We start from the raw sequence: 25,656 nt of genomic DNA, 5'->3' as shown, positions 1-25,656 counted from the left end.
CAGTGCTGCAGAGGAGTCAGCAGTCATGGTGCATGTTGGCACCAATGACATTGGGAAATGTAATCCTGTGGTCCTGAAGGAAACAATTAAGTTACTAGGCAGAATGTCAGAGGCCAGGACCTCAAAGGCAGCATTCTCAGAAGTGCTGCCAGTTCCACACACAGGGCTAGCTAAACAGGCACAGATCGGGGGTCTCAATGCGTGAATGAGAAAGTGGTGTCAGGAAGAAGGGTTTAGATTTGCCAGGCACTGGGGAACCTTCTGGGACAAGCTGAACCTATACAAAAGCGCTGAACCAAAAGGGAAACAGGCTGCTGCCGATTAATACCAAAAAGGTGGCAGAGCAGCTGACAGGAGCTGGGGAGCCTCCGGTTTGGGATAAGTCAGTCCAAAGGGATGATTGCATAAACACTCAAGGTGATATTGATAGGAGTGCAATAGATCTTGGGAGTGAGGGTATGATGGTGACTGGGGGCCATGTTGAGGGGTTGAGGGAGGCAATTGTTATTGCAGAGGGAAACACTTTATAGGTGTTTATATGCCAGTGCTTAAAAGCCAAGATGGGGGAGCTTGAGTGCTTGGTGTTCAGTGACAACCTAGATACAGTAGATATCTCAAAAACATGATGGAATGGGGGAAATCTATGAGATACAGTCATTCCTGGGTATAAGCTCTATAGGCAAGACATGGAGGGATGGGTTGGTTGTGGTGCTGCATTATACATCAAAGAGGACATAGAATCAAATAAGTTATAAAACATCAGGAGAATTAACTCCCCAACGGAAGCTATATGGGTGGAAACACTGGGCCCTAAAGGTTACATAAAAGCCATGCATTCCACAGGTAAGAAAAGGCATTGCCAAGTCTAAAAGAAGGCCTGCATGTTTAACAATGCAAGTCAAGGAAGATATAAAAAGTAAAGAGGCTTCTTCTAAAAAGTGGAAAGTCTGCCCCCAATGAATTGAACAGGAGAGATCACAGGCTCTGGCAAAAGAAATGTCAGCCATTAGGCATGCAAAAGGAGATTTTGAGGAGTAGGTTACTAAAAGCATCAAGACAAACAATAAACATTTAATTTAAAATATATCCAGAGCAGGAACCCAGTCAGAGAAGAAGTGAGGCCTTTGGATGACAAAGGAATAAAGGGATTGCTGAAGGAAGATGGCAGAGAAGCTTAATGACTTTTTTCTTCTGTGTTCACTGTGGCAAGTGTAGGGCATGTACCCATGCCACAGCCCCCTTTTTTCAGGAAGGGAATCTGAAGAACTGAGCCAAATTGAGGTGACCAGAGATGAAGTTCTAGACCTACTGAGGAAATTAAAAACTAATAAGTCTCCAGGTACTGATGGCATACACCCAAGAGTTCTTAAGGAACTCAAATGGGAGATAGTTGATCTACTAGCCCATATAAGTAACCTATCACTAAATTCAGCTGCTGTACCAGAAGACTAAAGAGTAGCAACTGTGATACCAGTGTTTAAAAAGGATCCAGACAGGAACCAGGAAATTACAGGCCAGTCAGCCTAACATCTGTTCCAGGCAAATTAGTAGAAACTGTAATCAAAGACAGAATTGTTAAGCACAAAGAGGGACAAAACCTGCTGAGGGAAAATCAGCATGGCTTCTTCAAAGGGAAGTCCTGCCTCACCAGTCTTTTGGAGTTCACAGAGAAAGCGAACAAGCATGTAGACAACAGTGACCCAGTAGATATTATATACCTGGACTTTCAAAAGGCTTTTGACAAGGCACCTCGCCAAAGACTCCTGAGTAAATTTAGCAGTCATAGGATAAAAGAGTGAGTTATCTTATGGATTAAGAACTGCTTAAATGACAGGAAGCAAAGAGTAGAAATCAATGGGCAGTTCTCACAATGGAAAGAAGTAAGCAGTGGGGTCCCACAAGGATCGTTTTTGGGGCCGGTATTATTTGTTTTAGTCATCAGTTATCTGGAACTAGGGGTGATTAGTATAGTGGCCAAGTTTTCAGATGACACAAAATGATTCATAATGATGAAAAGCAAGGCTGACTATGAAGAGCTCCAAGAGGACCTCCACAAATTGGGTGAGCAGGCAACAATGTGGCAAATGAAGTTCAATGTTGGTAAGTGTAAAGTGATGCACACTGGGACAAAAAAAGAATCCCAACTTCAAGCACAGGCTAATGCAGTCTGAAGCTGCTGGAACTAAGAGGGGAAAAGATCTTGGGCTCATACTGGACAGCTCAATGCAAGTGTCAACCCAGTGCGCTGCAGTGGTGAAAAAGGCAGAGATTAATAGGAAAGGCATTGAGAATAAAATGGCCAATATTGCAATGCTCCTGTAGAGATCTATGGTGCAGCCTCATTTGGAATACTGTGTACAGTTCTGGTCACCGTATCTCAAAAAGGACATTGCAGAGCTGGGAAAAGTAGAGAGGAAGGCAACCAAGATGATTAGGGAGTTGGAACACCTTTCCTATGAGGAAAGGCTGAAGAATCTGGGACTTTTCAGTTTAGAAAAGAGTTGACTAAGGTTTATACAGGTTTATAAAATTATGATACAGGTTTATAAAATTATGCATGGGGAAGAGAAAATTGACAAAGAGAAAATTTTCTCCCTCTCCCAAAATACTAGAACTTAAGGGTATCCAATGAAACTGATGGGCAATAGGTTCAGGATGGACAAAAGGAAATACTACTTTACACAGAGAGTGATTAGAATGTGTAATGTGCTGCCAGGGGTTATAATGATGGCCACAGGAATAGACAGATTTAAAAGGGGATTAGATATATTAATGGAGGATAAGTCTATCAACTGTGACTGAGGGGAACCTTCACTTTCAGAGGCACTAATCCTCTGAATCCCAGAGCCAGGAGGCAAGTAAGGGGAAGGTCTTGGCCTCTATGTCCTTTTCTGTTGTTGGCTGTCCGGAGGAGCTGGTTGGCCACTGCATGAGATAAGGTGCTGGACTAGATGGACTATTGGTCTGATCCAGCAGGGCTCTCCTTATGTTCTTATGATGTCAAGTAATCCCATCTATAGTTCCAGCTCCTGCCAACCTAGCAGTTCAAAAGCAAGAAATTGCAAGTAGATAATAGGTACTGCTTCGGTGGGAAGGTAACAGCGTTCCGTGCGCCTTGGTGTTTAGTCATACCGGCCACATGACCACGGAAATGTCTTCGGACAGTGCTGGCTCTTCGGCTTTGAAATGGAGATGAGCACCGCAACCCTAGAGTCGGATTCGACTGGCTTTCGAGCAAGGGAACCTTTACCTTTACCTTTTTAATCCAAATTATGCACACAGGAAATGCCAGTTATGCAAATTTGTTTCACATCACTGAGTTTATTTAAATTAATTGAGGTGTAGTTGTTTTCACGTGAAGGTGGAAAGAGGCAAAGAAGGAAGGATCATGAGGTTGGGTATGCAAAAGAAATAGGAACTGCATTTTTTAATATACACATTTGTGCTTAACAGATCCAGAGCAATGCAGTTTGTAATTCTTTTAAAGTCAACAAATATTGGGGGGGATGGACAAAAATGCACACTAGTGTTGTGCATTAATCAGAACCAGCCAATACTGTACCCGACAGGAGGAGATTTCTCTGTGGTACAAGCTAGCTATGTGCCTTCACCAGACTATGCCCACACATTATCAAATGCAACAGCCGTCTGAAAAAGAAGTGAGCTTTGTTTATAAATTGAGAGCTGGGATTCTCAGGAGGACACTACATTCTGCAGATTCCATGCTGTGTGGGATAAGAATGTAGGAAGTGTCTTGCTGTGTCAGACTATGAGTGAAATCCTAAACAGACCCTTCTAAACTCACTGAATTGAATAGACACAGAAGGGTGTAACTGTGCTTAGGACAGCACTGAAAGGGTCCATCTAGTCCACCATTCTTACTCCAGCATGGGCCAGCCAGAAAATTCTGGAAGTTCAGCATGGAGGTAATGAGCATCCTCAGTTTGTCCCAGGACATCTAATAAATGGAGATGTCCTGCCTCTGGACACAGAGTTTCCATTCTTAGCCATTATACCAAACAGCCATTGATAGGTTTTGGTACTTCTCTCATTCTTTTTCAAAGTTATTTAAGTTATCTTTTCAAAGTTATTTAAGCAACCAACATCACTACAACTTGTGGAAGTAAATTACATTATTTAGTTAATTAGGCAGTGTGTGAAAAAGTATTTCTTTCTGCCTGTCCTGTATTAAATTCTAGCACAGTGGAACAGTAAGAACACATAAAACCCAGCCTGCACTGCCATTATAGCTGTACTATTTATTATCTTTATTGCTATGAATCTGAACCACTGCCGAAGCCCTACTCTAGAATAACTGAAGTGCACACGCCTAGAATATAGCTGCCACACTAGCAACCACTCCATAAATTATTAAAAGGTAAATTCTAGGGCCATAACACGGATGAAAAAAAAAATGAAGACAGCAATTCCCAATACAATTCATACAGAAATAAATTTTTCCAATAAAAACAACAGAAGCTTGGCCACATGCTCCATCCCAAAAAAAAAACTAAAAGCAAGTTGTGCAATACCTTTTATTAGGATCAATCCTAATTCAACCCATGAACCTGATGCACTTCTCAGAATCCAACTACTCACAATGTTTCCCCCAGAACTACATGATCAAATATGTGCTGCGAGTTCCATACTGGAAACTTAATTCCAGGCATGTACAGGCCCAGTATGGATTGGGGGCTTAAGGCATCCCCCTCAAACTCATTTTCCTGGTCAGAAATGGAGCTGGAGGTACTATTTGCTCCACTGGGGAAATCTAGGTATACCACATTGGCATACATGGTACCCCCAAAGGATCTAATAGTACCCTTGGGGCCCCTTCAGATCAGGAAAATGGTGTGGGGGAGGCTGAAGCCTCCTTTCCTTGCATGCTGTGGTCCCAATCTGAATTGTACCCACACATGCCTGGAATTAAGTTCCTACCACAGAACTAGCAGTACACATTCAGTAATGTAGACCTGAGTAAAAACCTAGAGTGTATTTAGGTCCTCAGCCTAACTAATCTTATGAGGTTACTGCAAAGCTAAATGAGATGCATACTGTAACAGTTCGTGTTGGAGACCTCGGGATGAATTCCCCACTCTCCCATGGGAGCTCTCTCTGGGTGAACGCAGGCCACTCATGCTCTCTCAGACTAACCTTACCTCAAAGAGTAACCGTAAGAATAAAATGGAGGAGGGGAGAAAAAATGTCATAAGCTGCTTTGGGTTCCCATGTAAATAAATGTGTTTACAACACGTTTTGTTCACTGCAAATTACATAAGAAATGATAAACAACAGTAATAGTAATAGAAGGCCACCACTTGTACTCTGGACTGTTGCCCATTCTGGCTGCTAAAATCATGAAAGGACCACATTAATGAACCCTTGATGTCTATCATCAATCAATCATATTTTTAAATAGTCAGCCTCATATCACCTGTTTACTGAGACTTTGTTGCCTTGACACTGTGAATTGCAAAATAGCTTTAGAGCTCACTTAGTGGCTCAACCTTTAACATGTCACCTCAGCCGCTTCTGAGCAACATTTCCCAATATGGCCCCTGCCACATGTTTCAGGAAAGTGAGCAGAGCTATTGCCTGGCGGGGCTTCGGTAAGGCAGATGGGTTCCACCTTGAAACAGCCACACCTGTTCAGGGTGGTGAAAACCAGTGGGGATTGCACTCCAAAGGGATCTGTCAAGGATGGGCAAGTGGGAGTCAACATGGCAAATGGGGTTCAATATGGCCAAGTGCAAGGTGATGCACATTGGAGCCAAAAATCCTAACTATAAATACGCATTAATGGGGTCTGAACTGGCAGAGACTGATCAAGAGAGAGATCTTGGAGTTGTAGTAGATAACTCACTGAAAATGTCAAAACAGTGTGTGACTGCGATAAAAAAGGCCAATGCTATGCTGGGGATTATTAGGAAGGGTATTGAAAACAGATCAGCCAATATCATAATGCCCCTATATAAATCAATGGTGCGACCTCATTTGGAATACTGTGTGCAATTCTGGTCACCACACCTTAAAAAGGATATTATAGCTTTGGAAAAAGTGCAGAAAAGGGCAACTCGAATGATAAAAGGGTTGGAACACTTTCCCTATGAGGAAAGGTTAAAGCGCTTAGGGCTCTTTAGCTTGGAGAAAAGACGACTGAGGGGTGACATGATCGAGGTTTATAAGATTATGCATGGGAAAGAGCAGGTAAAGAAAGAGGTACTTTTCTCCCTTTCTCACAATACAAGAACCCGTGGGCACTCCATGAAATTGCTGAGCGGAGGTATAGATAGGGACTCTGGGGCAAGTGATGCTCTGTCATCTTGGTGCTTGGGGGGGGGGGTCAACAGGGGGATGGCTTCTAATGTCCTGGCCCCACTGCTGGACCTCCTGATGGCACCTGGTATTTCTGGCCACTGTGTGACACAGAGTGTTGGACTGGATGGGCCTTTGGCCTGATCCAACACTGGCGTATCTTATGTTCTTACGTTCTCTTAACTGGTAGCTTGGTAAGCTTGGTGGTGAAGTAAAGTAAAGTAAAGTAAAGTGCCTGTCCTTTCTAGCAACACCCCCCCCCACACATGCTTTGGAAAGACTGTACTCTCATATCACAGCACGTGGGTGGATTTTTACATAGGAAAGCATTTATTTTTTAACAACCACTGCTGCTCAAGCTGCCATGTCTGCAGGATCAAGATGCATACATTTAACCAAGACTAAAGCAAATATCTAAAACAATTCAAGTGCCTTAAATCCAGCTCACCCCTGGAGACTGGACTCACAATTAGTTGTCCAAGGTCTTTGGAGTGAACTTAATATAAAAGGACTCACACAAAAGCTGCATCAGGATCATTGACTTTGTGAGATGCAGCAGGTAAACATGGGCATCTCAAAGACAGAGGAGATCAGTGGACCAGATCTGTATTGCTCTCTAATAGCTTGGGTTGTAAGTATGTTCCTGGCTGCCACCAATATATATTCAAAGTCAGTTTTGTCATATATTATCATATTGGCTTTCATGTAGATTGCATGTACTCGATTCCAAAGACTGGAATACACTTCCAGAAAATAATTTTTTAAGAAAGAAGTCGTAATTTGTATGCATGTGCATTCTGATTATGAACAGGCCAAGTGAAATGTTTGATTACACATGTGTACACATATAAACTAGAGCCCTTCAAGCTTCTTATATTCCTTCCTATTAATAAGGGGCAGGAGCACTGTTGATTCTCATGGGGAAAAAACCCTATTACTCTCTGGCTGAACACGAGACAAGAAACTGGAGGCAGTTCTAGGTGAGGCTGGACACACAAGACTCAGCTCCCACTGACAGCTAGAAACGTCCACTGCTTCAAAAATGAACATCTTTCCTTTAGCAAAGTAACTTTGGAAGTCCGCTGGCCTTTGCAGAGCAAACTTGACAGGTCACATATAAAAGCTGTTATGATCATCGTAGCTTTTCTACCCTCTAAAAGGCAAGAAAGTCATGGTGCTCAATCCACCTGCCCTACCCAGAATATGGTTAGAGATCCAGCTCTGGCCCTGATAAACAGATAGTCTTCTTTTCTGCTATTGTCATCACAGCTAGTGAAATGATGCCTGTACAAATACATAGCCAGTCATTTTTATCTGTCTGAAGGAAATAAGATTAGGTAGTCAGCCATTTGCTCATAATCTGTCTGAAACACTCATTATAATCCACAAAAGGAGGAGAAATGAACCTGACGATAACTCTACAGCACAGAACCCCCCCCCCCCAAACACACACAAAAACACACATCATGCATTGCTGGAACTATCACAACATGCAACAAACAAAAATGGAGAACAAATGAATGTCAATATCCAGAAAAGGCTCCCAAAGGATGGATACTACATATTTCATGCAGATTCAGAGATCAGACAAAATCTGAAACTCCTGTGTGTTGTTAGCATGTCATACTAGGTATCATATCAGCCATTTCCCAAATAACAGGAGCCAAGCTAAGTGGCTAAAGAGGTGTTACACTGTCATAGCAAACACAAGTCTTGTAGCACTGTAGAAACTAATGAGTTTACATTGGACTGAGCACTAATGGACTCAAATCCCACTGCATGCACCTGACAAAGCAGACCACCAAGGAGTTATGCCACAATATATATATTTAGGCAAGGTTCACATATGCAGAAAAATGAGGTGAGAATGAAGTGATACAGCCTGAAATGGCTGAATTAACCACACCAGTTCAGATTGCAGTGGGTAGATTCTGGCTCTGAATGTTCCTTGGACCTCTCTGCAAATCCAGGACCCTCCCCCCCCCCAGTCTGAAAGGACACATCCATCCTACCCCCTTAGCATTCTACCACCTCATTCTCCTGCATGTGTGGACCAGACTTGAGCCTTTAACCTAGAGTCATGACCTACAAAATATTGCTCAAGTAGGTAGCCGTGTTGGACTGAAGCAACAGGAAAAAGTTTGAGTTAGTGGCACTTTTAAGAATTAAACTTTGCTGGTCTTAAAGGTGCCACTGGACTCAAATAGAACTTTGTTCTATTACAAAATATTGTGTAATCTACCAACCTTGCCGTTGACTAAGATCAACAGTTTCTCAAATCAGCACTGGCTCTTGTTGATTTTGTACAAGTACTATATATATATATTCTGTTGGTACTGTATTTTTTACTAGTACAATAAGAACTTTAAGAGAGGTTGAATAAAACTCACAGCTAGCAACTTTTTTCTCACAAATTGGTGGAAAGAGCTTCCCTCTTATATACACAGCTGAAAGAAGTACTTTTCTCCCTTTCTCACAATACAATAACTCGTGGGCACTCCATGAAATTGCTGAGCAGTCGGGTTAGAATGGATAAAAGGAAGTCCTTCTTCACCCAAAGAGTGATTAACACAGGGAATTCACTGTCACAGGAGGTAGTGGTGGCTACAAGCATGGACGGCTTCAAGAGGGAATTAGATAAGCATATGGAGCAGAGGTCCATCAGTGGCTATTAGCCACAAGGTATAGATAGGAACTCTCAGTCTGGGGCAAGTGATGCTCTGTATTCTTGGTGCTTGGGGGGGGGGGGCAACAGTGGGAGGACTTCTAGTGTCCTGGCCCCACTGCTGGACTTCCTGATGGCACCTGGTATTTTTGGCCACTGTGTGACAGAGTGTTGGACTGGATGGGCCATTGGCCTGATCCAACATTGGCTTCTCTTATGTTCTTATGTTCTAAAGTACTGACTGGCTTTAGAGCACATACTAGCCCTGGTGACATTGATGCCATTTTGTTGGCCCCATGCCACCCTCATCCTCTGTTTTGGGAAGGGCTTATTGCGGGCTGTGTACATGTTGTGGGTCTTTAATCTAAAGACCCAAGATGATAGAAAGCTGCATCACATTAGCATTGAGCTAAACTGACTAACAGTCTGAACCAAACCAGCATCATATGCTCCAACAGCCAAGAAAGGCTTCTTAGTCACTCAGAGCACAATACTACTCCTAAATTCTGCAAAAAAAAAAAAAACCTAGAAAAGCCAAGTTCTGATAGAATTTCTGGAATAAATACAAGCGTTTTATTTATTTACATCATTTAAACCCCACCTTTCTCCTTTGTCCCAAAGTAAATATCCTGAAAAATCTGTCAGCATGAAGAATCATTAAGAGCACAAGATTTTCAGTGAGCCTATGTAGATTCTGGACACCAGTTCCCTAATGGACACTATGTCTAGAAGTGCTCTTACAGCACTACCTACGATCAAATAGAACCAAGGGTCTGTGTGCATATTACAAACTCCTCATCTCTACCACAAGGACTTGGTATCAGAAGTGTAATGGGAGTCCTGTGCCTCCAGCGGTTTCCTGCTGGCGACTAAAGTGTGCATGAAAAAAATGGCTCCAGCCATCCTCTCCCAGCATTTCTGCATCCTCAAACTGCCCCACAAAGCTGCTATTAACTCCACTACAAAAAACTGTGCAGCCACATAAGTAATGTGATTTCATAATGGTGCCAACAGTGGCTCCACGGGACACTGGTGACCTTTCAAGCCACATACAACAATCTTCAGAAGTCTGAGAATGGCTAAGACATTCACTTGCCCCCCTCCCAAAAGCTTACAAACTTTTTTAAAAGTGGGTGATATGTTCACAAGTGACACAGGGAAATTTCTTCAGGTCTTGTTCTGCAGGTGGGAGCTAGGTGTCAGAGGATAAAGCACAACAGTCAATGACAGCTTTAACAAGGAGAGGAAAATAACCTATCACTTGTGGGCAAAAAGATAACCAGACGCCTGAATGCTGTGGGAATTGGCCTGTGAGCCACTGTTGCACATTTTAACTTTAAATCACTTTTTAGGATGTTTTGATAGAGTAGGCCTGAGAATTTGCTTTTAGGTTCTTGTGTAAATCTGCAAACATGCATTTCTTCACTGTTCCAGTAAACTTCAAGCTTCAGCCTTGAGGAGGATAACTGATAAATGAATGGCTTTGCATACAGAATAAATCCCACAGCAAATGAAACAAAGTTTGCAACAATTATTCTTTGGAATGCACAGAGATGTCTATAGGGTTGCCAAGTAGTACTCACCTCTGGAGCGGGGGACTCCCGGGTGGATCCCAGAGCGCGCGCGCACCCCACATGCACATCACTGGGAAGTGATGTTATGACGCCGGGCACGCTGGGGGCGGGGCCACGACCATCCAAGGGGAAACCATAGTGTTTCCCCCCGGGGCCCGATTCCGCAGCGGCGGAAATCGGGCCTCCAAAGCAGGGGTTTACCCGCCCCCACTTGGCAGCCCAAGATGTCTAACATCATGTCTTTAGGAAAACAAATTAGATGGCTTAAAAAAGTAATGTGAGACTCATGCAGTTGTGGCTATATAAGATTGCCAGACTCTAAAAACCCTGAACCTTGGTTACAGTAAGACTATCTTTTCTTTTCTGAAAAGGCTTGGAAAGAATTTTAGAAATTGCATTTTATTTTTAAATGCAGGCTAGGTAGGAGAAGGCATGACATATGCTTTTTATCTACTCTCATTTACACAGAACAAAGTTGGAATTCAGTGGTACATTTAGGACCAACAAAGTTTAATTCTGGATATAAGCTTTCGTGTGCAAGCATCTTCAGTGTGAAGAAGATATCTGAAGAAGTGTGCATCCACACGAAAGCTTATACCCAGAATTAAACTTTGTTGGTCTTAAAAGTGCTACTGGACTCAAACTTTTGTTCTGCTGCTTCAGACCAAAGGGACTCCCACCTGCATCTCATTTACATATGCTATTGTTTTCTGCATAATTGTGATTTTGGTTTATTTAATCTGTTCAAGTGTAACTAGAGTGATTTTAAATAAAGTTCTTAAGCAACAACATTGAATGACATTGGCTGAGATACAAACTTTTTACTCAAACCTGGAATAAACTTCTGACCTCTTTCTAATCAGAAGACTGGTATCTTAGGAAAATTTGCTCACTCCTGGTGGCAGTGTGACCACATTCAACAGTTCTGGCAAGATGTATTAAATCAGATCAAACTAATCACTGGACATGACACACCATTTGAGCCGGCAATTCTGTTTTTAGACTTATGGAATCCAAAAGACATATCATCCCTCCATCGTGAACTAATCACCAGTCTCATAGTGGCAGCTAAAACGGCAATTGCATCCAAATGGAAAGCAGAAAAGGCCCCAACTTGCTCATGTTGGCTGAATAAAGTTTGGGATCAATTGATAATGGGAAAAATAACAGACCGTCTTCGTCATTCAGAACTTTATCCTAAGCCGTCTACTTTTGCGGAAAAATGGCTACCTTTCATGGAATATCTATTCGCCTCAGATCTGCGACCACACAATCACATATATCTGAGCATACTAAGCCAATAACTGGTTCCATTTCATTACACACAAAATTCCTACATATATTAAAGTGCAAATTGCAAATTGGTTCTGCATGAATAAGAGAAACTCTTGTCCACAGTCATCTAGCTACTGATTCTAGTTAAATATTCCACGCAACTGTTATTATGCTAGCTGAACTCGTTATCTTGTTCATATGTAATAACATTAGTTTTTTATTATTAAGACAATACTTGCGGTAATCATATATGACACTTTGTATGTAAAGTTATTGAAATCTGTTTTATTGTTAAAAACCAATAAAAAGACTTTTTTAAAAAAAAAGAAGACTGGTATCTTTTCAGAATGATCACTGGAGACCGATCATTCTTTACACGACCTTCTAGTTTAGTGGTTAATGTGTTACTTTAAAATAATCAAAGAGACTTTGGATTTCCATGTGTCTGTTTTATGTAAGGCACCCCCACATACACACACACACACACACGTGTGGGGCAGTAACTCTGGAACTTCACACTTTACTACACACACACACACACACACACGTGTGTGGCAGTAACTCTGGACCTTCACACTTTATCAGTAGAAGCGGCCATATGTGACTTGGAAACCACAATTTGGACAACTCTGGTCTGAAGGATATGTTAGCTAAAATGTTAATGGTCAATCACATGGAGTTCTGACTAAAGGACACATATGAGAATGGGGATTAAATCTGATCAGAAATTTGTGTCAAAAGCTTTAGTTTCTTCCTGGCAGATACTTGTTTAAAAGTCTAGATGAAACTGCTCTTAAAATCACATCATCAGTAAAACAGAAGTCAAGTCACAATCAATTCAGACAGGGAGAGCGCCTGGCAATAACTCAGGCTTTTATTTGAGAATAAAAGCATGAAGCATTCCTGATTAATAACAGCTGAAGAGGTCTCAGCAATGAAGCACACCAGTCAGTGTGGGATTGTTTTGTTTTCCTTTAAGATGAAAGGCAAATTAGAATAAGTTTTCCCCAGTTATCCATGATGAACGTAACAGCTGTAGCTTTCCTTGCCTTAACTAGTCCCCTGGAATTCCTCCTACCATGAAATGACTTTGTACCATCATTTTATGGGGGAAATTCATGCAGAACTGGGCTGAACACCTGTTTGGACCACAGGAATTTAGAAACCATTACAGAGGATGCAAACAATGTATTTTCCTCTCTTTCCCATGTCTGCCATGGCAGACAACAGCTGCAGTCACTATGTGGCAGGATTAACATGAACTTGGACTGTCCAAACTGGTCCAATTAACATTGCTGAAATTGGTCCATTAAAAGCAATAATTAAAAATACATTTAATTTATAAGTTTATTTATAAAATGCTAGTTATAATAAGTGGCTTAAACTGGTTTAAATTTTGGACAAACAAACATTGATAACTGTATACTTAGAAGCTCTTATAACTGAGGCCATTTCCACAAGGGTGATTTGCCCCAGGTTCAGTGCTGCTGGGAAGTGGGGTTTTTCAAAGCTTATCCACTGCATTGTGCTGCATTCACACATCTTCTGGCACTTCCCTGTCCACCCCCCCCCCCACTCTTTCTCAAACCTGCTTTGCTCCAAAGTTTTGGAGAAAACTGCAGCAAAGCATAAATGGGTGGGGAAATGCAGGGTTTCCCATGCACATGGCAGCCATTTTCCCTGCCACTGTCCCTGAATCAGCCATTTCGTCTCCCTGCCATAAGGGACTTTAAAAACAAACAAACTGGCACTAGATTATCATATTGATATACCATTGTATTATGTTCTCCCTTGTGGACCAGTATGGCAGGAAATAACTTTTGACTATAAAAATAAACCATGTATTTATATCATGTGACTTTCATATTGGACCAGATCATCAAAGAAGATAGTATTCAGGAGATGCCAACCTGCTTATCACCAGGTTCATCCACAGAGCCTGTACTATTTTATGCCATCCAAGTATCCGTGCCTTCATTTACCACATAGTGACTATCTTTGACTATGTTAACCTAGTCACATGGAAACTTACCTTTCTATCCGATTGAAGAACACTGTGCTGTCCAGTAACTACCAGCCTTTTTATTAAAAGTTCTGAAAACTTACAGACCAATTCTATGAGTGTTTATTCAAAAGTAAGATCCACCTGGTTTCATGACACTTAACTGCCAAATAAATGCATACAGGATTGCAGCCTTAACCTTCAAGTTAGTTAACTTGCTTAGTGTCCTTGAGTACATACTGAAAGAGACACACAGAAATCAGTCTCTTGTCTCTAAGCAGTCTGCAATGTGTACAAGCTGCATGTCCAGAGCTTTTGGATTTCATACATGCAGATCGTATAATTGCTCTGGTTGCTATAACAATTGGTTTGCAACTGACTAGTTAGTGAGCATGCTCATACAGAAAACATGAATTTCTAAACAGAAACAATTCAGATCAAGGAATTACATATCCTTCATTAAACTCAATCTGCCCAGATGTGTGCCAGAGTGATGTGGTGGCTAATGCTGAACTAGAAACCAGGTTCAAATCTTCATTGGGTGACTTGATGTTATCATTTTTTTTCATGGGCTTATTGTGAGAATAAAATGGGAAAGGAGAACCATAAATACCACCCTGATATGTGATAGCTGTCAAGGCTTCTACACTATTAGCAAGAAGCCCTATTGCAGTGAGAAAGGGTGGTGAATGACCTCAGAGTCCATCACATGGTCCTCTCTACAGTCACCCTCAATATGAGGTGTTCTCAGCCATCCATTCCACATTCTCTCCTAATAGGTTTCAGATCCTTCTCACCCAGTTCTGTGTAAATCTCCAGTATGACAGCACAAACTCAGCTACAATAACACCATTCACATAAAGATTCAACCTTTCCCCGTTAACAGGATGAACCTCAGTTGAACAAGCCAGAACACAGGAGAAGTTAACACAGTATTTATGAAAAGTCTTGGTGCTAAGCAGCAACACAGAATCAGCATTAAACTGAAAATGTTTCCTATTAAGAGAATTTCCAACTTAAATGTGTGTATGGGGTGGGAAGGGAGATGGAAGTTTCAGCAACCCATTCAGAAACCTGTTATTGTCTAAGATCTACTTTGTTCAAACTTACCACCCTTGGCTTATCCAGGGTCTGCAGAAAGGCTGGACTTTGATCCAAGGATCGCTCTGGATCGCTGGAAATGTCCTCCTCCGACTCTTCCCAGGATGAGGAAAAGCCCGTGGAAGAAGCAGAAGAAGAAGATAGTTTTCTGATGGACATATTTTTGGGGGGGCTCTCTCCTGCCTCTCCCTCCTCCTCAGTGCCTAGGTCAGTAACGATGACTGCAGGGATGCTGCTGCTTCCTCTACAGCAGCCCTCCCCTTCTCCCAGGGATTTCCACTGTTGCTCTCCTGCTTCTGTAGATGGTGGCAACTGCTCACCAGGTTGCTTCCCTTGCAGGCCATCTCCAGTGACTTCTGCCATAAGTTCGGAAAGTGGCTCAGAGGGTGACGGCAGCGGCTTCTTTCGAGAATCTGCCAAAACCAACAGACTCCTGCTGCTGTTGTCCTCCTTTTCATCAGTCCTGGCAGGACAAGGTGGGATGCCTGCCTCCTGGAGCTGCTCTCCAAGAGGCAGCTCCCTAGTCTCTGAGCCCTGCCCTCTGTCAAAGCTGCTCCTCCCCTGCTGCGCTTCCGAGAAGCCGGGATCCTTGAAGGATCTTTCTGCCCCATCAAGCCCCCCAGAATGCCTCCCACCACCTTCTCTTGGCTGCCTCCCGCTGCCTGTCCCTCCTGACACCTGAGCTCCCGGGCACCCACTTGCCAGATCCAGCACTTTGGAGTTCTGCCCCTCAAGGGATGAGCTCTTGTTCTCCGCCAAGTCCTGCCTCCCGCTAGACCCCATCCTTCTTGCCTTTCCCGAATCCTCCACCTTGGATATTCCCTTTGCCCTCTCCATCTCATCCCAACAGTGCCTCTTGGAAAATACATCCTCTTCTGCCTCATCTGAAAGGGGCGCCTGGGACGATCTGCTCCCCTTCTCCACCTCTTTTGAATCCTGCACTCTGGAGAGCCTGCTGCTGCCCATCTCCACCTCCTCTGGGCGCTGCGTACTGGAGAGCCCGTTTTCCATCTCTGTTGTGCCAGGCGCACCAGGAGAGCGGCTGCTTTCCTCTGTCTTGTCCGTGGCACCCTGGTCCCACTCCTCCTCCAATGTCCTCCCCTTGGTCTCCAAAGGGGACAAGGGACTCCCTGGACCTTTCATCTTCCCTTCCTCATCCTCCCGCTTCCTGGTCCCCCTGGCTGGGATGCCGACCGGTAGCTGGGCTAGCCAGGGTGGGCTCGGTGAAGGGGACCTCCTCCTACTCGGACGGGGGCTTTTAAGGAGGGTGGCAGCCCCAGAGCTCTGCGCCTGGATATGCGCCTCAAAGAGCCCCACTTTCTGGGTCACCTGCACGTTCTGCAGCTCCCGCTGGAGGATCCGTGCGGAGCCAGGGGAGGGGGACCGGCTGGGGGGCCTGGCTTGCGGCCCTTGCCCTAAGCGGTTCGCCCAGCTCGGGCTGCTCAGCCGTCGAGGGGTCCCGCGAGCGCCCGCCGCGTCTTCGGCCGCCTCAGGCTGCTCCGCCGAAGGGAAAAGGAAAGCCGACCCGGCGGCGGCGGCGGCGCTGCTACTGCTGCTGGGGCTGCTGCTACTGCTGCTGCTGGAGCCGACGCTGCGCCTGGGCAGCGGGCAGTAGCTGCTGTGCCTCTCGCTCCCCCGGACCAAGCCAGGCAGCACCTGCCTACGCGTCAGGGGAGGCGTCTTGCTCCTGCCGCCGCCGCCGCGCTTCTCCTCCTCTTCTTCGCCGCTCTTCATAATCACTAGGCTGTTGAGCGCGTAGCAGGACACGGCCATAGTAATGGGTCCGGCCGCCGGGGGACAGGCTCCGCTTCCTCCTCCTCCTTCTCCGAGGTCAGCCTCTGCCGAGCAGCCCACGTCGTCTCAGGGCCAGCGGCGACCGCGGTGGCGGCATCGCCTGGGGAGCACCAGACGCGCAGGGATGATAAGCTGGCCCCGGCCCGCAGCTCCATAAACAACTGTGGAGAGAGCAGAAGGAGACAGAGGACAATGAGCGCGGGAAAAGCGAGACGGCTCCAGCCGGGCGCGCTCATTCGCTGCCGGGTCTCGGAGCTTGGCCAATGGCGGCGAAGCTCGCGCTCCACGGCTAGCGTGGGGGGGGGCGGGCGGAGAAGGGAAGCTTAGCCGCGAGCTGGGCTGTGCTTGAACCCCGACCGCTCGCCAGAGTGTTTAGACCTGGGCTTAACTACGGCCGCTTATGGAGTTTTAAATACCAGAACAGCAAGCAAAACTTCAGATTTCATTCCATGCCAGTCGGCTGAGATATCGTTATCGAGCCTCCTTCAGAAACAATCAAGTGCAAACAATCCAGCCATCGTTTACCCATCTCTCTATCGCTTTATTACGGACCTTCACTATAACGTGGAGCACTTTCTTTTAAACGGTAAACACTCGTTTTACTGAGGCTAGGAAAATCAGGCTAACAGTTGTATCAGCTCAAGAGACTCTGGCCTCTGCTTTTAACTGTCAGGGCTCATCCTGAGAACATGATAAGGCACCTTAAACCGTACGGTTATTTTCTGTAAAAGTAAAGGTGGTCACTAGCCGACTGAAATAATATGATTTCTAAAAAAAGGTCTGAGCCCTTCCACCTTTCAAGTCAGGGAGGGACCTGAGGAGTGATGCTGGCTGAAGAGAAACCCACTACAGGTTGCCAAAATACTAGCAGGGAACCACATGTCAAGCTTGTTTTCAACGCTCTGTTTAGTTAAAAATAGAGAGGAATAAGAGGAAGGGCTCTGTGGAAGTGCTGTGAACCTCTCAGTAATGGTAATCAGCCACCATGTCTAGAAATAATGCCTGCGGCAAAACCATCAAGTGTAGTGGTTAGAGTAAGACCTAATAGCGGTTAAGAGCAGTGGACTCTAATCTAGAGAACTAGGTTTGATTCCCCACTCCTCCACTTGAAGCCAGCTGGGTAAACTTGGGTCAGTCACAGCTCTCTCTGCCCAAAAAATAAGCTTGCCACAAAAAGAGCTAGAGTTTCAGGCTGCCAGACAACCTTCGTATCTCCTGGCTATACTACACCCACTGCCATGCAATAATTAATTAATTTAGTGGTTAGAGCAGGGGTGTCAAACATAAGACCCGTGGGCCAGAACCAGCCTGTCCAGGGCTGTGATCACACACTCTAAATAATCCAATTTCAATCCATTTTCAATGCACTTTTGAATTGGATTTTGCCAGTTCACACAGTAAAAATCCAGTTGGAAAGTGCTCGACAAGTGGATTGAAAGTGGATTATTTAGTGTATGTGATTGCAGTCCAGGGCTCTTATCTGGCCTGTGAGGAACTGGTCACTGCCTTTATTGCCAGATGACAGAAGTTGTGCATTATGTCCGTGCATTATGTCCCTGTGCACTGGCCTGTAGCTACAGTAAGGTTATTGGAGGATCTGCCCTGTTCCTTAAATGGCCAGCCCCCTTCCTTGAAAGGCACCTGCTTCTTAAAGGACCCCCAGCTTCTTATTTTGAGAAGAAGCGGGAGGGTGGCATGCACCCCTCTCCCTCCTTCCTGCAACATTTAAAGGGCCTCCAGCTGATTGGCGGGCCACATGCTCCCCGCTGATCAGCTGAAGGGCCCTTTAAATCTTGCAGGAGGGGGAGGGGGAGGGGTGGGCACCCCCCTACTTTATGGCAAATAATGGCAGCACCAGCCCCACAAGCCACAAAATACTGGCTACGGGCCTGTGCATTATGTCCCCCCAGTGTTAATATGTAACGGGCAGTGAAAGTGGGAGGGCAGGCATCAGGGAGATAGTATAAGGATGCAAGAGTATTAATATGTTAAGCATGTTTTTGAGTATAAACTAGTATTGTTAACTGGGTTTGCCTGTGTCCTTTATAAAGTTTATATCTCCAGTACCTGGCATTACGTTTTATGGCACACATGACCCAGCCCGACAAACTGACATTTATATCAGATCCAGCCCATATAACAAATTAGTTTGACACCTCTGGGTTAAAGAGTGTTGGCCCTGTCACTCTCTCTCAGACTAACCTATCTCACAGCCAAGCCTGTAGCCAGGATTTTTTTAATTTGGGGGGCCTTTAAACAAGTCAAGGGGCACCCCCCCCAAGGGAGTGCCTGGGCTGGATGGGAAGCGTGGGGGGCGGCGCAGTAGAGTCAGGGGGCCAGGCGCCGAGATGCCTCGCTGTAGCTACGGGCCTGCTCACAGTGTTGTTGTTATGGGGATAAAATGGAGGTGAGGAAAATGATATTGTAAACAGCACTGAATCTCCATTGGGAGAACAAGTGCGGCACAGATATCTAAATAAATAACACATTGCTTTAGATGCAGAAAATCCCAGGGTTCAGTCCCTGAAGCTTCCAGTTAAAAGGATCAGGTCGCAGCCGATGTGAAAGACCTCTAGCCTGAGGCCTTGGCGATCTCCTTCCAATCAGAGTAGACAATACTGACCTAGGTAGACCAATAGCCTGGCTCAGTATAAAGCAACTTCATGCAACTAAGAAGTACGTTGGGGGAAGTTATGAGCTCCAGCCATGAGGTTGAGGAGACTCACTCTAGACTCACTTGTGGGGATTCAAGGAGTGATGGTGACACCTCTAACCCAGGTCACTGTTCTCAAGAAAATGGCAGATGGTGGGGAACAAGGCTGAGCCTGGAAATCTACCCATAAGGCTGAAAAAAGTAAAGGATGAAGGCAAAAGCCCCTTGGGGGGAGTGGAGGAGGAGGAGAGATTGGATTTATACCCTGCCCTTCACTCGAAGTCTCAGTGCAGTTTACAATCTCTTTTTCCTTCCCCTCCCCACAACAGACACCCTGTGCGGTAAGTGGGGCTGAGAGAGCTCTTTCAAGGACTGTTCTTGAGAGTACAGCTCTGACAGAACTTGTGACTGACCCAAGGTTACACCAGCAGCTGCATGTGGAGGACTGGGGAATCAAGCCAGATTAGAGTCTGCTCTCTTAACCACTACACCGGAGTGGTCATGGAGCTGAAGAAATGTAAAATGTATGGGGAGGGGAAGCTTTCTGTAAGGAAGAAGGAGTGATGGTTTGGGGGATGGGAGGATAGAAGCCTTAGGCTTAAGTGCTTTGAGAGACTGTGGGAAGACAAGCTGGCAGAATTGCCAGTCCAGTGGGGCTAATCATGCAAGTGGCTATTGCAAAGTGAAATTTAATAAAAATACTCTCATTAGCTCTATTCTCTCTTCTACCTGGGTTAAGTGCTAAGGTCTAGATTTACTTATAATCAGACTCCTAATAAGGCATAGTGACAGCTGTCATTCTACATGTCAAGAAAAATATAAAAAATCACATTCATCAATCATATCCATTGATCCTTTGTCCTATAAATGGAAACATGACACTGCTAGGGAAGAAGGACTTCTCTGTGCAAAACTGTACATGTCCAGTATCTCATAAAACTTTTGTTTTTACTTCTCTCCAATAGGCCCCCAAAGTGGTTTACATAATTATCTTCCATTTTATCCTCACAACAACCCTGTGAGGTTAGTTAGGTTGAGAGTGTGTGACTGGCCCAAGGTCACCCAACAAGCTTCCATGGCAGAGTAAGGATTTGAACCTGGGTCTCCCAGATCCTAGTCCAGTTGCTATGACACACTGGCAGTGAGTCCCCCAGCCACTATAAAATATTGCTATACAGTATCAGCATGCCAGAAAATCTGCAGCCTGGGTGGTCGTTATGCTGGCATGCAAGTGTTACACATGTGGCAGAATTGCATGAACAACCGAACAGTTTAAATGAGACTCTGAGTCTGAGCGTGAACAAAGTTGCATGAGAAAGTTCTTTCCTGCCAGCAACAGATTTACAGCTATAAATATGAGAAGTATGGCAAGGCTAAGGAAAGCATAGCTATATAATTAATGCTTCTTTGTACTCAAGGTAGGGGAAACGGTCAACATATATGTATGCATGAATCGATACAAGTAGCTTGGTAAGTTTGCAACCCCTCCTTGCTACTACCTCTTTGCAACTACCTCTTTTTAAAAAAGAGTTTGAGCACTTTCTATCTTATATGCATTTGTGTTCTATCCTGTACCTGACATTCATACCCCTTGCTTTCTGTGAATTTAATCATTTTTATATTGTGGCCAATATTGTGTATTATCTTTCTCTGTGTGCCCACCTGCATGCGTGGAATTGTTTGTGACTGCCTTCTTAAACTGAGTTACAACCGTCTATGTTTCCTTGGATTTCAAAGGATTTAGAAGGATGCAACTCTGCTTAAGATCACAAATGACCCAACCTATCCATGCCACTGTTTACAATGTATTCAATCGAGTCTGTGAATTTTGAAATTGCTAGGTGGGCATCTGGCATCTGGCCCAGCTATCTATGGCTTCAGTCTCTTTCCCACTTATTTGGGAGCAAAGCACACACAATTTAATGTGATGTATTTCTGAGTAAATATGTGCAGTATTGGCCTATACAACATGCATATGTTTTCTAATATCAGATATACTTTGTCCAGATCCCTCTTGTCCAAAGTAAGAGTAGATAGCATGAAATGACAATGATTGCTATGAATAGTAGAGAAGCATGTAGAAGCTTCGTGCATTGTTACTCTGTGTACTTATTTTGGCAATGCCCCAGCTCAAGGTTATTTAACATAGAATAGTTAATGTTCTTCATTTTGTACTCAAAACCAGGAGCCTAAGGAATAGTAAAAGACTGCCTTTTGATAGGCATCTATAGCAGCAGCAAGAATTCCAATTGATGTGGATGAGTGACCAGATAGTCATCTGGTTCAAAAAGTGTGGTCTGACATTTGTGGTATTACAGTACAGACTAAAGGTTTAATACATACATATATATATTTGTGTGTGTGTGCCAGTGACATTATCAACATGCAATATGTTTTCAGCAATAATTCAGAAGCAGTTCTGAATAGTATTAGTAAAAGAAAGCAATGAAAGCAACAATTAATTTAAGATTACATTGACAGCGCTATCCTGAGCAGAATTACGTCTCTCTAAGTGGATTGACTTTAGTGAACTTAGAAGAGTTTATCTCTGCTTAGGATATCACTGTCGATCACATACATGAAAATCCCCTCCCACACACACACACACACAAAAACACACACACACACTAACTTTACCACTTCATGTAATTATGGAAGTGGCTTCTGGCTTACGAAACTTTATGCCACAATAAATTTGTCAGCCATTATGGTGCCAAAATGCCTTTGTTGTTTTTGTACAACAGCTTTTACATGTCTACGCCTGTGGAATATTCAGATGAATTTGTACTAATGCTGTAATTTAAAAAATTATTTATTTTAAACAGTTATTATCTGCCTTTGTACAATATGACACTCAAGGCAGCTTACAGTGTAAGATTTTAATAGAAATGGTTTCTATATCCTAAGCCCATTCTAGCAGAGGAAGCAAAGTTTATGTTGTTGTTCCAAATTCTCCTAAAAGTCCATCCTGTGAGCTGGCTATTGGGTTCAGGATTTTTGCAAATACAATATGTTTTAGTACACTACTGGACTATCCTCATGTAACCACACAATTGAATTTGTAGAGGTATGGGTAGATCCTAATCAAGAATAGGCTTGTGTTGCCTGTTGTTTGGGGGTGCATTGTACATCCATCTCTCTTCTAGTCTCCTGTGTTACTGCCTATTATCTCTTAGAGAACTATTAATTATGCCTGTGAAATATAAGGAGTTTGCACATGTTGAATATGGCACACGTTGTTTGTTTATTTAATTTGTAAAAACAAAACAAAACCAATTTCTCCCCAATAGGTACCCAAAGTGGCCTACGTCATTCTCATCTCCTCCATGTTATCCTCACAGCAACTCTGTGAGGCAGGTTAGGCTGAGAGTGTGTGGCTGGCCCAAAGTCACCCATCAAGCTTCCCTGGCATGAGTGGGGATTTGAACCCGGGTCTCCCAGATGTTGGTCCGACACTCTTAACCACTAGACCACACTGGCTCTCTTTGTGCATATTTCTGGCAATCAGGCAACCAGGATTTGGGAGACCCAGGTTCAAATCTCCAGTCCAGAATCTTGCCAGGTGACCTTGGGCCACATACACTCTCTCAGCCTAACCTACCTCACAGGATTGCTGTGAGGATTAAAATGGAGGAAAGAATGACATAGGCGACTTCAGGTCTCCATTGGGGAGAAAAGTGAAGTATAAAGGACATAATAAATACATTCACTTTAAATTTGTGTCTATTGTTATTGTTTTATGGATTTGCATATCTTTCTACAAGGACAAGCTATGTGTCTTGATATGTAATGTCTGTTAGAATTCCAGCATGGATTGCTGCTATACACAAAAGTACTGCACTCAAATCCCTCTATGAACCCTGCCTGCTGTTTCTGTGTAGTAGCAGCATGAGTGACTTAATGCAAGCTGGCTGTCTTGGTGGTGGTACCTGCATGGCCCATTAAGATTAGAACTCATTTTATGGAAACTTTTAGTGTCTCCAGATGTGGACGGAGGCGATGTGTGTTAGATATTTTGTAAGCAGGCTGGAAACGGCCATCTGTGTTTATGTACAAACTAAAAGCCCCTTGATGAATGTCTTTCCCTCACGATCCTGGGCAAACAGCTGACGGCTGCTTCTACCAAAACTTGGAAGTGCTTAAGCCCATCAGTATCACTGTAGATCTCTAACAACGCCACAAAACTTAGCGGCTGCACCGCCTCTCTGCGTAGGGAAACCCACTATTTCCCCTGGAATCTCTCCCCCCACCCCCGTTTTTCTCTCCCGAGCCCAGCCTTCAGTGGATCTTGCCCCCAACGGGAGCTTGTTTCAGACGCCCCCTGCCAAACTAATGTGCAGCTGAACCCAACTTGAACTGTAACGCAAGAGTCGCCAGCTCTTCACCAGAGCGGAGAGGAGTTTTGTAGAAACTGCAGAGTGAAACTTGAGAAATATACATTGTGAAACTTTCGGAAGGGTAGCATTGCTAAGTCTGCTGCAGTCAAAACAACACAGAGTCTTGGGACACTTGTCATGGGCTACCAAAGGTTTTGTGGCACAAGCTACACTTCATGCATCAGGGGAAGTGGGCTCTGGCTCATCGCAACGGATGGCACAATACGTCCCTGAGTCTTGAAGGGGCACATAAGACTCCGTTATTGGGAAATTTGTGCCACCCACGACCGAGCCCAGTCTCAGTGTACACTGACACCATCCCAGGAAAGAGCGATCCCCGTAAGGGAGGGGGAAGAAGAAAAGAGGAGAAAAGACGCAGAGCAGAATCATACAGGTCGGCCTTACCTGTTCTATGGAGACTGATGCACCCTCCCAGTTCACATCTCCTCGGGGGAAAGCGGAGGCATCAAGACGCTCGGACTTAAAAATACTCCAGAAATTATTTCCTCGTCCAGATCAAGGCTTCGGAGGTGTTTGCTTTCTTTCCCTCTTTACGGTGTAATGAGTTTGTTTGTTTGTTTTAAGTGAATTATTTAGGTGGCTGAATCGGGAACTTTGTTTTGTTCACTGATGTGCCGCTTGCTTAATTGCTTTTCTTTTCCAACGCCACCCTTTGCCACTCAGCGTGGTGTTTTGTTGAGTGTGCAGGAGGGGAAAAAGAGAGCGAGCGAGCGAGCAGGGAGGGGAGTGGGTCGGAAAGCAGGAAGGAAGTTGTGAGCCTGTCTGGGGTTGAACTCAGCGGAACAAGTTTTTTTTCTTTTTTTTCTTTTTTTTTTCTCTTCTCTATCGCTTGGCAGGACCGCTGGAGGGAAACACTTAAAAAAAGTTTCCATTGTTAACTAGCTCAGAACAAAATCTGCTCCAACCTTTGTGGGTTAAAGATACCACCATCCGTTTTTCCACTCCTCGTTCGTTCTTGCTATGTATAACTCACTGCAACTATTTAAAAACACATTTAAAATATTCGTTTAAAACAAGATCCCAGGCTGGGACTTCTACTGCTGCAGCCGTGCTGTCTCCAACCAACGCCAACAGTAAGGCCTACGGAAAGTGGGTGAGACACCAATGGAGGCTAAGCAGGTCTACTCTGAAGTAAGTCCCATTGAGTTCTATCGTTTACTTCCGTGTAAGCGTGCATAGGATTGTGACCATGCTCATTCTCCCACTTCCACCTGACTCCCATCTCTGTTATTTCCCTTGTGTCAAATTTTAGACCCTAAACTCTTCAGGCAGGAATCCTCCGCCTTGTACTCTGTAAAAGAAATGCGTCGTGCCAACAGGTTCCTATTCAGCTTCTGATAAAATCACTTAAATCTTTCTTGGAGTACTAAAGTCAATGAACAGGTATTTTTTATACACAGGGCTAGCCCTAACATTAGGTAGAGTGAGGTGGCAACCCAGAAGGATGACAGCTTGTTAAGACTTTGACAACGGAATATACGTTTCCATTTCCATTCCTATTCCTTTAAAAAGCATCCTGAGGTAGTTTGTGGGAAAGCCCACTAATTAAATGTTTAATTTCCAGACCAGTGTATTGTTTCTCACCCACAGTCTAGAAACAGCCTCCCAGGTGAGCATCTGAGAACATCAGCTGTGGCCTACAAATGTTTATGCCACTAACACACACACACACACACACAATGACTCCTGTGGGATATGATCCATTTGTGGCACAAAGGAATTTAAGAACTGCATTAAGATTTATGTTGAGACATGTACGGAAACACACATCTCCGCCTTAGAAAAAAGGCTGCTTCCTCTGATTCCTTCTAATCTGCCTCATGTATTCTCACAAAAACTAAAGTGTCACATGTTAATTTCTGAGTTCATACTACAACATG

General features: G+C 44.2%; 1 protein-coding gene across 1 annotated transcript in view; it reads right to left on the bottom strand.

Moving 5' to 3' along the window:
• Window positions 1-24,481, bottom strand: part of ITPKB (inositol-trisphosphate 3-kinase B) — a 116,634-nt gene extending 92,153 nt beyond the window's left edge. Inside the window, exons 1-2 of the mRNA XM_015420874.1 lie at window positions 24,161-24,481; window positions 14,942-16,887 (exon numbers count right to left, since the gene is read on the bottom strand). Coding sequence (XP_015276360.1) covers window positions 14,942-16,705 — 1,764 coding nt within the window. The 5' untranslated portion in view covers window positions 16,706-16,887; window positions 24,161-24,481. The remainder of the gene's footprint in view (window positions 1-14,941; window positions 16,888-24,160) is intronic.
• Between the last annotated feature and the right edge of the window lie 1,175 nt (window positions 24,482-25,656).

The sequence above is a fragment of the Gekko japonicus genome, unplaced genomic scaffold (assembly GCF_001447785.1).
Source record: "Gekko japonicus isolate JY-2015 unplaced genomic scaffold, Gekko_japonicus_V1.1 scaffold2280, whole genome shotgun sequence".
Classification (NCBI taxonomy): domain Eukaryota; kingdom Metazoa; phylum Chordata; class Lepidosauria; order Squamata; family Gekkonidae; genus Gekko; species Gekko japonicus.
The sequence above is the reverse complement of the archived record's forward strand: the minus strand, read 5'-3'. Positions and strand labels throughout refer to the sequence as shown.